The following is a 10,103-nucleotide window of genomic DNA, read 5'->3' as shown; positions in this document are numbered from 1 at the left end:
AAACCCACACATGTATCACTAGGGATTTGGATATCCCATACCTTTTGACATTTCTAGTTCTTATTCTCCCTTGAATCCCTTTTGTTTATTTAAGTTTACTTTAACTTTTTATCTTTGGTCGATATGGCTACCCTTAATTCAGGAAATGGTAACAACCAAATGGATTGGAAGGGGATACCCATATTACAACTGCACTTGGGATTTGGGTATCCCACTGTCACATGACTGTAAATACAATTTTCGTATAGGACTTTGTTGCTTCACAACTCTGCCTATTACTAGAAAATATTTTCTCCCAACTAGCTGCAACTGCTGTCTCAAAATTTCTTGCACATTAATTGCACATTTTAGTCCATATAGTACATATATTTTGCTTGCACACTGTACATTGAGAGGGACATGGGGGGGGGGGGGTTCTGAACACCGCAACACCGCAAAAAAAAATTAACGAACACCGCATCACCGCAAGAAAAGTCAACAAAACACCATCAGCACAGCACATATTTTTAGCGTCATGATTCATTCATCTGCACTTCAAGTAGAATAATAATTTAATACCTCAACAATTTTCCACAAAATAAACACATTACAACATTCTTCATTGCGCATATGTCGATACTGCTGATGCCTGTAGATCAGTTTTCTCGCTCTTGTGAAGAAACCTTGCGTGAAGCTACAAAGCGGACAACGAAAAAAGAGAGGAGCCTCGAGAGATGGCCTTTACCCCAGATCCCTCTCTTCTTTTACTTCACTCACTTTTCTTGGTGTATAAACCCACTGACTGAAGCCCAGCTATCTTGACTGAAAGTATTGCTTTCCAAAGCTAGCTGTGTTTGCGTTCGATATCGATAATCATTTGAAAAAAATAGATGGTCAAGAAAGTCACAGGACCTTGGAGCGGGTATGGACCGGTATCAGAATGACCTCAAGATGAAACCGACTAGCAAAAGGAAAGAAATAGTAAACGTGTGCAAGTTACAAAGCTTCCTTAGCTTAGAAAGCCTTCTTTCTTCTCTGCTGATGTGACATCAATATATTTTGTGGCCGGTAGTTTTTGTCACCTTTTCCTTTTTTCGTAGAAAAAACTGCGCAGTCAATAATACATTATATTCGGCCTTGGCATTTCCAGAATTTCGAGGATTGTTTCTGTCCTCGCTCCTCCACGGAACACTGAGCTCCGGGTGGCATAGGTTGAGTTACTTGTCAAGTTATGTATAAATGAAAACAGCTTCAGATTGGCAGCCGAAGTATAGTAAAGATTGACTACAGACAATGATGGTCTGTATTTTGTTACAAATTATTAACCTCAATGGTACGTGTTTGTCATAAGTTAGCATGGATTAGCGAAGTTTACATGCTAAATTTAGGTCAAATTTAAGTTTGAAAAAGGTAGATCAAAAATCCCAGCACCGCGAACAATTTCATTTCACCGAACACCGCAGCGTGAAAAACACAAACATCGCACACCATAGGGTTTGAGATAAGCACAACACTGCAAGTTGAGATTTTATTCACCACATCACCACATTGAAATAACATCAATACCGCAACACCTCAAATCCCCATGTCCCCCTCTACATTGTATGTGTAATGCAAATGTACATGTTTGGTCCTTATGAAGCTTTTAAATGTTATATCATCAGGTGGAGATGTATCAGTCCCATTCCTTTCAAATGCAGTGTTTATGACACACAAATGGTTTATTTCCTCAGAAGAGCTGCTTAGAAAGTTTATGCAAAGGTATTAGGTTCATCATTTTATTCATTGCTATATGATTGTATGACTGAAGAGAAGAATTGGGAACGTTCCCCATGAGGAGGGAGATACATGTAGTGCATTTTTGTTTGTGATTTAGGTATAGTTTTTGGTGTAGTGTCTCAACGTAATCTGCAGTATTGTATTTATAGCTGTTTTGGGTGGAGCAGTATGCTAGAGCTGCAATGAAATCGTTAATAAGGGATGAGTTACAGTGCTTTTACTGAAACCGGGGCCACCCAGACAATGAAGACCAATCAGATGGCAGAACTGAAACAATAGATTCCAACATTTTCAAATCCAGCCAATCAAATGTCCGGTACAAAACAATGAAATCTAAACTTTTTTGTTGTGATGCTTATGCAATTATGGTGTCGCATAATAAATTGTCAAGCTCAAGCAGTACTTTCGCGTTAGAAAATACTGTGTTACTTTACTTTAGATTTCACATTTACAAGCATGAAAAACTCATTAGATCGACCGTTTTCCGGCTGTGAACGTACGGCCACACAAAATATCACTTTTACGGTTGTTGTTTAAAATTGTAGAATAATGGATTTTGACAATTTTTACAAAGTAAATTCCACCCCTGCTGTCTGTGCACGTTTCTATTTTTACACACCTTTCAGTTGTCCACTAGGCAGTTCTCGAAAAAACCATCTGGTTCACTGTCTCAGGAGCTCTACATTTCAGAGTTTGGGCTCCCTTTCTGGGTTATCAGTGCATTGAAATAACATCGTCATGAAAATTCAAATGACTGTTTTTTTCTGCGTTGTACTATCAAAGCCTCAGCTTGTAAAATCACTCAAGCGAAAACAAAAGATGGTCACATAGGAGCTTCCCCTGGATGGAAAAATCAAAGACATTTGAACAAAGAATTCATTTTTGTATCAAGTTAACTTTTCAATTCTCCTGCTTGAAGTTTGCTTTCAGCTCCTTTCAGTTACATCGACAATAATCCCTTCCAATTCATACATTATGAACCTGCGTTCATGCTAAACTGCTCAGAGACCATTTGAAGGATTTCTTTTAAACAGCCGCAACAACATTCACACAACGCACTCTGTTGGCAATATATATTTACAAGTCACACCCTTACGCAGCTATTATTTCCATGTATTTTCCAAACCAACCAACGATCCCATACAAAGTGTAGCATATAATTCTTCTTGAACCCGCAAGCACACGAAACTACTAATGGTTTGAGCTTGACAATTTATTATGCAACAGCATAATTGCTTAAGCATCACAACAAACAAGTTGAGATTTCATTGTCTTGTACCGAACATTTGATTGGCTGGAATTGAAAATGGGACATTTGATTGGCTGGATTTGAAAATGTTGGAATCTATTGTTTCAGTTCTGCCATCTGATTGGTTTTCATTGTCTGGGTGATCCCGGTTTTAGTAAACGCACTGTAACTCTGACTGGGACTTGCTGATGAGTGCTGAAATGTAACCCACAAAGTGCATGTACATAGATTTTGTCTTCAGATAAAGTATTCTTTTCATGATAGTTACATTTTTTGCCTGATATGAGAAGTCTTGAAATTATTAGCTCTTTTCCAAACAGTATTTATTCCGTGAACACTTTTGCACTTTAGGTACTCCAACCATTCAGCACTAAACAATGAACATATCAGAAAATTCAAAAGAAGCATTTGCTCTGCTGTTGGGTAAGTATACAGAGGCCTTCCAAGAGGGGTAGCCATGTCACCATGTCCCCATGTCGCCATGTCCCCATGTCCCCATGTCCCCTTTTCCCATCCTTTCTTGTACCGATGTCACCTAACCAGTGAGGCATAAAATGTCACTGTTGTTTTTCTGCATGAAGTAATATGTCGCTGTCGTTACAAGGTTGATTTTTTTAGAGCTCATTCACTGGAAAAGCACACAAGTCTCTGACATTTACAGACTTTACAAGGTAATACGATTTCTAAAAAGGCAAAAAGTCAAGAAGGGTTGATGTCACTGTCTTTTCTATTGCTTCTCGTGTTGCTGTTGAATTTTAGCGACACATTCGATTTGATTGGTGTTCATAATAGCAATTTGTGTGTTGCTTGTTTTTGGGGTCATGTCACTTGGCTCTATACCCAGTACATGCATTTATTTTACAATTGCAGACCCATTAATACAAATATATAATTTATACATGTTGTAGGTCAGAATGAAATTCAGGTTAAAATGAAATTCCTTTGTCTCTTAACCCTAATTATTCATGAATGATGAATATTAGGGTTAGAAGACAATTGAAATTGATAATCAAACTAGGTTAAAATCATTTTAGCCTGAATTTCATTTTGACCTACAACATATACATGTTGAAGTAATTAGGTACTGACTAAATGTTGTATGGTAAATGAATGTCCCATGTTCTCTTTTGTAATATAGTCAAACCTCTCCACAATAGCCACCTTGGGGACATGCTAGGAAAGTGGTCGTTGTAGAGAGGTTGAAGTCAAGGGAAGGTGGGGGACGGTGCAATATGACACCATTTTTTGCAGGATTTGCAAAACAAAAAAATGCTTATTGATGTAGCATATAAATATGTAGCACAATCAAAATGTATACCAATACAAAACAGAAACAAAACAGAAACAGGTATAACAACATGCTGTACAGAGGGGAGTGTATGAACACCATTCGTCAGTCACTGATTAGTACTGGCTATTGTTAAGAGGTTATTTTGGCAGTTAAGGGACCGTTCATTTTTTATAAGGTAGGGGGGGCTGGTGGGATTTGGGGGGGGGGCCATGCGAAAAAAAATGGCTTTCGAGGGGGGGCCATCCCAAAAAAATAAGGGAAAAAGGGGGGGTCACGTGAAATATTGTAGTAAAACTTTAAAATGGCATAATGTTTGAATATCAAAAAAATTGCTATAGAATAAACATAGAAGGCAGGATACAAATTTATTACAAACTTTCCTTCTGCTTTAAAAAAACGTTTGGCGACAAAAAGCATTTGTAGCTACTGAAAAGAAGTATTTAACACTGTTATTTTCAAATGCAACTTTCACCGGCACTCATCTTCATCTCCGCTGTCGTCGAGTTCTTCGTCGCCGCTTGTGCTGCTATGGGAGTCTCTTTCACCAATGCTGCAAGAAGCAGCAATGCTTTCCGTCAGAGTGTACTCTTCAGGGTACATGAAGGTGTAAACATAATCTCTGACTTCCCGCTCAAGGTTGGTGGTGATTCTGCTTCTTGCATCATTGGTGAAATAATTCCCTTCCAAGAGCTGGGCGATGTATGGCCCATCTCTTCTAAATATCGACGTGGCAACATCCTCAACTTTAAGACACTCTTCCGGGACGGCCGTTCTAGGAGGGTACACAAGGCATTGTGGAAGATCATTTCCTAGCGGGTTTCCAACACAGAATCCATAAACTCGTTGGACGTTGTTTTCAGTCCACTTCCTCTTTCTTTCATTTGACTTTCTGCGGTTTTCTTTTTTCCTTCTCCTTTTGTTGATGTGCTGTTTGAGTATGCCTTTGAATATGCTGTTATAATTGCTCTTCTTATATTCTAGTGCTTCCATGTCCTGCGTGATCTTCATCAACTTAGCTTCTGTACATTTGATCTGTTTTACATTAAAACTGTGGGCAAATTCTTCGCCCTGCTTTAAAGCAAGCCCATTGGACTGAAAGAGTGTGGAATCGTGTTCCTTAACATCTTTCAATATGACATTCAACTTTTCCACCATTGCTCTGTGCTCTTTGATGGAGAAGTTCAGTTTTCTTCCATCACTGGGCTTCAACTGGTACCCTTGCATGGAAAACTCACTCGCCCTTTCTGAACAGCCATCCGCACCTAGAAAAATTGCTTCTTTTGCTTGTAAGATGTCAAACTGCCTGGATCGTTCAGCTGTAAACCTTTTCTTAAACGACTCGTCGCTTTCGCCATTATTGCGCATTTTGGAATGAGCCTCTTTCATGATGCTCATGTAGTAATGCGCTCTTTCCCCGATTGGATTAACAATATAAAGAAGAAAGAGCATGGAAGTGGCAGGCTGGTTTTATCTGACCCAGAGAGTGTTGCTCTATTTGCAGATAAGTTTATTCTCAAATTGAAGTTTGTGGTGGATTATCTTCAGCATCTTGAAGTGCTGGAATTTAAAAGGAAAAAGAGAGCTGAAGAAAAGGCAAAGTTAAGTAGGGAGGAGGATTATCCTTGGACTGAGTTGTGCGAAGGTCTAACCAAGCTTAAAAAGCTACGTGTTCCAGAACTAAACAAGTACTCAAACCACCACGGGCTGAAGCAGCATTTGAAAAGCAGCAAGAGTGAGAAAGTAAAGGCAATTGTAAGACATTCATGCTTGCAGCAGAAGAGTCCTCTCAGAGCTGGCCAACCAACACTGAGAAATGCCAGGACATTGACAAAAAATGACAACAGGGCAAGTGCTGACAGCAGTGAAACGGATGAAAGTGACAATGATGAGTATGACAGTGATGCCATTGACTCTGGGGGAGGAGATGACTCAAGTGACGTCATTCTTGCATTCATCAATTCAGATGAGGAAGATGCCAATGAGAGGCCAAATGCCACACGCTCAGGGCGAGCCATAACTAGGAGATCAGAAATTGACTTCTCTTTCTTTTGATTTGTTTTTTAAACAACAGCTCTCTGTCGTATAGAGATTGTAAATATTGTCTTCATAGTGAGCACAATAACGTGAAGTAGGGGGATAATAGAGAAATATTAAAAAAGTTGAAATCCAAATATTGTTTGTTCAATTTTTTTTTTTTTGGGGGGGGGGGTCATCCCAAAAAATGACCGCTATAAGGGGGGGCCATGTGAAAAAATTGGTAAGCTGAGGGGGGTCATGCGATTTTTAAATGGTGCTTCCCAAATCCCACCAGCCCCCCCTCCCTCATAAAAAATGAACGGTCCCTAAGGGAAGCACTTAAGTGGCCATTGCTGTTGTGAAGAGGTAACCACTGTAGGGAGGCTAAAATAAGTTAGAGTGAATGTACAATGCATTAACTGTCCTCAGGGCCAAAAAGAGTGTGCAGCTATTGTAGAGAGGTGATGTTATCCGGTCACTTTGTTCCATGGTCACTTCATTCCAAGTCACTTCATTCTATCCATTAGTCACTTCGTTCCATCAGAGTCACTTCGTTCCAAAGAATAGTCACTTCAATTTGTTCCAAGGGGAAATCTTACAAATCTTTCCAATCTTACAAAGCTACTAAACACCTAACGTGGATAGAATGTTGATTCGATACAAACTTCTAGGTTACTTACAAAAGTAAACTAGAAGAAATATCCCAATGAAAGTGTTTAATCTTTGCATCAGACCAAAAAGATCCCCAGGACTTGGAATTTGAAATTGCAGCAGACCATATCCCATCAGAGTTCCTGAGCGCTGACATCAGATTGCGGGGTCAGAGACACCTAGTTTTCGCCACCAATCTGCAGTTCGAGTTCCTTGCCCGTTCAAAGTCTTGGTACATCGATGCCACATTTATTAGCTGTGCTGCGGAGTAACTCGTTCATAAACGAAGATTCGAAACAGACCAAGCATTCGTTAACTTCAAATTTTCAGAAAAATCTATCGAGAATAAAAGTTTAATAGCTTAGCTTGCCTCTGGAACGAAGTGAGTATTCTTTGGAACGAAGTGACTATTTGGTGGAACAAAGTGACTCTTTGATGAAACAAAGTGACCGTAAACCGAAGTGACAGTTAGTAGAGGTTCCTCTGTATCATTCAGTATAAAGGCATGGGTGAGTGGGTTATTAAAGCATTATTATTTATGTAGAGCAGATTATTTTGATATTGAAATTTCTTTTCTTTGTTAGTTTGTTAACATAATCATTTTATCGTCTTAGTTAAGTCTAATGTAAGTCCTCTGGGTTTTTTTTAAGTATTTTATGTACTGGTAAGAGTTATTGTCAGTTACATTTCTAATTGAGTTAAACTCTTTTAGTGTCTAGTTACTTTTGTTGGAATATTCTATCACTTTTGACATTCCCATGTTTTAAATTTTACCAATATTTGCTAACTAAATATGAATTTTGATGACCTCACAGAGATCAAACCGTCGCTTTTTTATCACTAGTTTCTAACAATTTAACCCATTTATTTCGAAATGCTTTTTTGTATGTACCTATGGACACTCATGTTTTATTTTACAGATTTTGGATATCCAGCTATGGTTCTGACTTCAAAAAAGATGAACAACTCACCGCATTATTGACTGAGTTTCATGAAAAAGTAGAATGTGAAGAGGAGAAAGATATCATTCATCTGTCCAATGTGTAAGAGCTACTATCAGTCACATATGTTATATGATTCCAGGAAATACCAAATGCCCATGCTGAGGAAGGATGTTAGAAATTCTGATGGGGACTAGCACAGTTTCAAAACCCAAATCTGGAATTTCTGAGTGGTGGGGGTTCCACTCAAAAAAACTTCCCTGGGAAGGGTTGGCATGTTTTCTGGAATTTTGTACATCTAGTGTTTTTTTACAAAAGTGCTCCCTTGGCAGTAGAATATTGAGTCATTTAAAGTGTGACAAGACGAGTAGGTCATTGACACCTCCAAGCTTTACAACTACTAGTCTTTGAAGCATGTCTACTTCCCCTACTAAAAAAAAGCTGCAACTGGGATAGCAATCTTGAGGCAAAATATTTCATGTTTAAATGCCACTAAATTTGTTATCCATGATTTAATCTTTCTCAAAATGAACCATCCTTGTTGACAGTGCCGCTCAAAAGTAAGTTACCACCTCTCGTCTCTTGAGACAAGAGTCTCGTCTCGAGAGATGAGAGACTCGTCATGCGAGACCAGAGTCTCGTCTCGTGAGAACCAATGAAACGTATATTTTGGAATAAATTACAGGCAATTGGCTTCCAAGGAAATAATTAATTTCTCGCGACGCGTTTGTTGCGATGTAGGCTTCCTGAAGTTCCCAATAATACAGCGTCTTGAATTGAAACTTGCTTCGCTAGATTCAACACTGTCATTACAAATGAAGAACTTTAAAGGATTGGAGTTATGAAGAAAAGAAGTTACATGTATGAAGAAACAAACACCACGACATCAGCAAACTATTGTGTAACATTGATCGCACCGCTTGGTGAAATGTTCTGCATGTAGTTTTAGGCTTTTAATGTGTTGAATTTCCATGTTACATGCGTGCGAGCGAATTGAAACGAAACTTGTTTTGTAAGATCTGTACTATCCCCAGAATTGAACAAGCTGATTTGTTATGGAAAGCACTTAGTAAAGTTTCAATCTTTCTCCAATTACTCAGAGTTATTCCTCGGTGCATTGAATTTGTATTTCATGCCTGTGTGAGTCCATTGAACTGGAACTCATTGTTTTCTGTATAGATGAAAAAACTTCAACTTGATCACATACAAATTGAAAATGTGACTACACATTGTTTCATAACAAACGCACATGATTGGGAAAGACGTGTCGAAAGGAAAGGATTCTTTACGGTGACCAGAAAATTTGAAAGAAGTATTTCTCGCCAGGCTAGGCTATAGGCGGCAAGTGGAATGGGGCTCCTCATATAAAAAGATTAGCTGAGAAATATAGTTTGAAAACTGAGCAAATGAATGGGAGATGGAAATATTAATAAAACGTTACTCCAGTTTTGTAATACATGTTTATCACTATTACAATTTATACAGAATACTACTACTAAGTGTAATACTTAGAATTATTGTTGATATACTACTACTGGTTACAACCAAGCGTACATGTAATACTAAAAATCCTAAGCAAGTATACTATGAACTGTTTCATGTCCTTGAGGGTTAATACTAATAAGCAAAAACCTACAAATTTTTTGTATGACAATATATTTGAAAACATAATAAGTCAATAAAGCATGTGACAATGACAGATAAAGAAATTTTTCCTTGGAGAAAACATGTAGTTCAAACCAAATAAAATCCTGCAATTCAGCAAACTTAATTTCTAATTAACTACCTTTTCAAAAGCCCTTCATTTCCCAAAAGTTATTGTTGCCTGTTACCTTTTCTCAGTGTGCCCTGCGTAAACACTCGTCTATCGCGACAATGCACTTGCGCCATTGCGCATCTTCCTGCGCTTGTCTGCAGGGATACAACTTAAACACATACTTTCTAACTATACCCAGCTCCCCTTGATCTAATAGCATTTTCCCCCTTGTCCCCGAACAATTTATTTCAGCTGTCCAGTGCCCAGGTTGAAAAATAGTTTCAACAATTCTCTTGCCAAGCTGAGTTTCAGACGCAAATGGGAACCGCCGAAGTTCAATGGTCGTGCAAAACATCCCTACAAAGTCCATGTTTGGGCTGGGATTTCTAAACGCGGTGCAACGAGGGTCCTTGCGTTTACTGGAAACATGCATGGACGTCA

At 38.6% G+C, this 10,103-nt stretch overlaps 1 protein-coding gene across 2 annotated transcripts in view; it reads left to right on the top strand.

Moving 5' to 3' along the window:
- The window catches only part of LOC110051314 (ras guanyl-releasing protein 3-like), a 30,368-nt gene that overhangs the window by 3,522 nt on the left and 16,743 nt on the right, over positions 1-10,103 (top strand). For both annotated transcript variants that reach the window (XM_089288364.1, XM_089288363.1), the window contains exons 3-5: positions 1,644-1,740; positions 3,359-3,430; positions 7,886-8,008. In XM_089288364.1, coding sequence (XP_089144490.1) covers positions 1,644-1,740; positions 3,359-3,430; positions 7,886-8,008 — 292 coding nt within the window. The remainder of the gene's footprint in view (positions 1-1,643; positions 1,741-3,358; positions 3,431-7,885; positions 8,009-10,103) is intronic.

The sequence above is a fragment of the Orbicella faveolata genome, unplaced genomic scaffold, assembly GCF_042242905.1.
Source record: "Orbicella faveolata isolate gen_17 unplaced genomic scaffold, um_ofav_v1 contig_15, whole genome shotgun sequence".
Taxonomy (NCBI): Eukaryota; Metazoa; Cnidaria; class Anthozoa; order Scleractinia; family Merulinidae; genus Orbicella; species Orbicella faveolata.
This window is presented reverse-complemented; position numbering and strand designations above follow the sequence as displayed.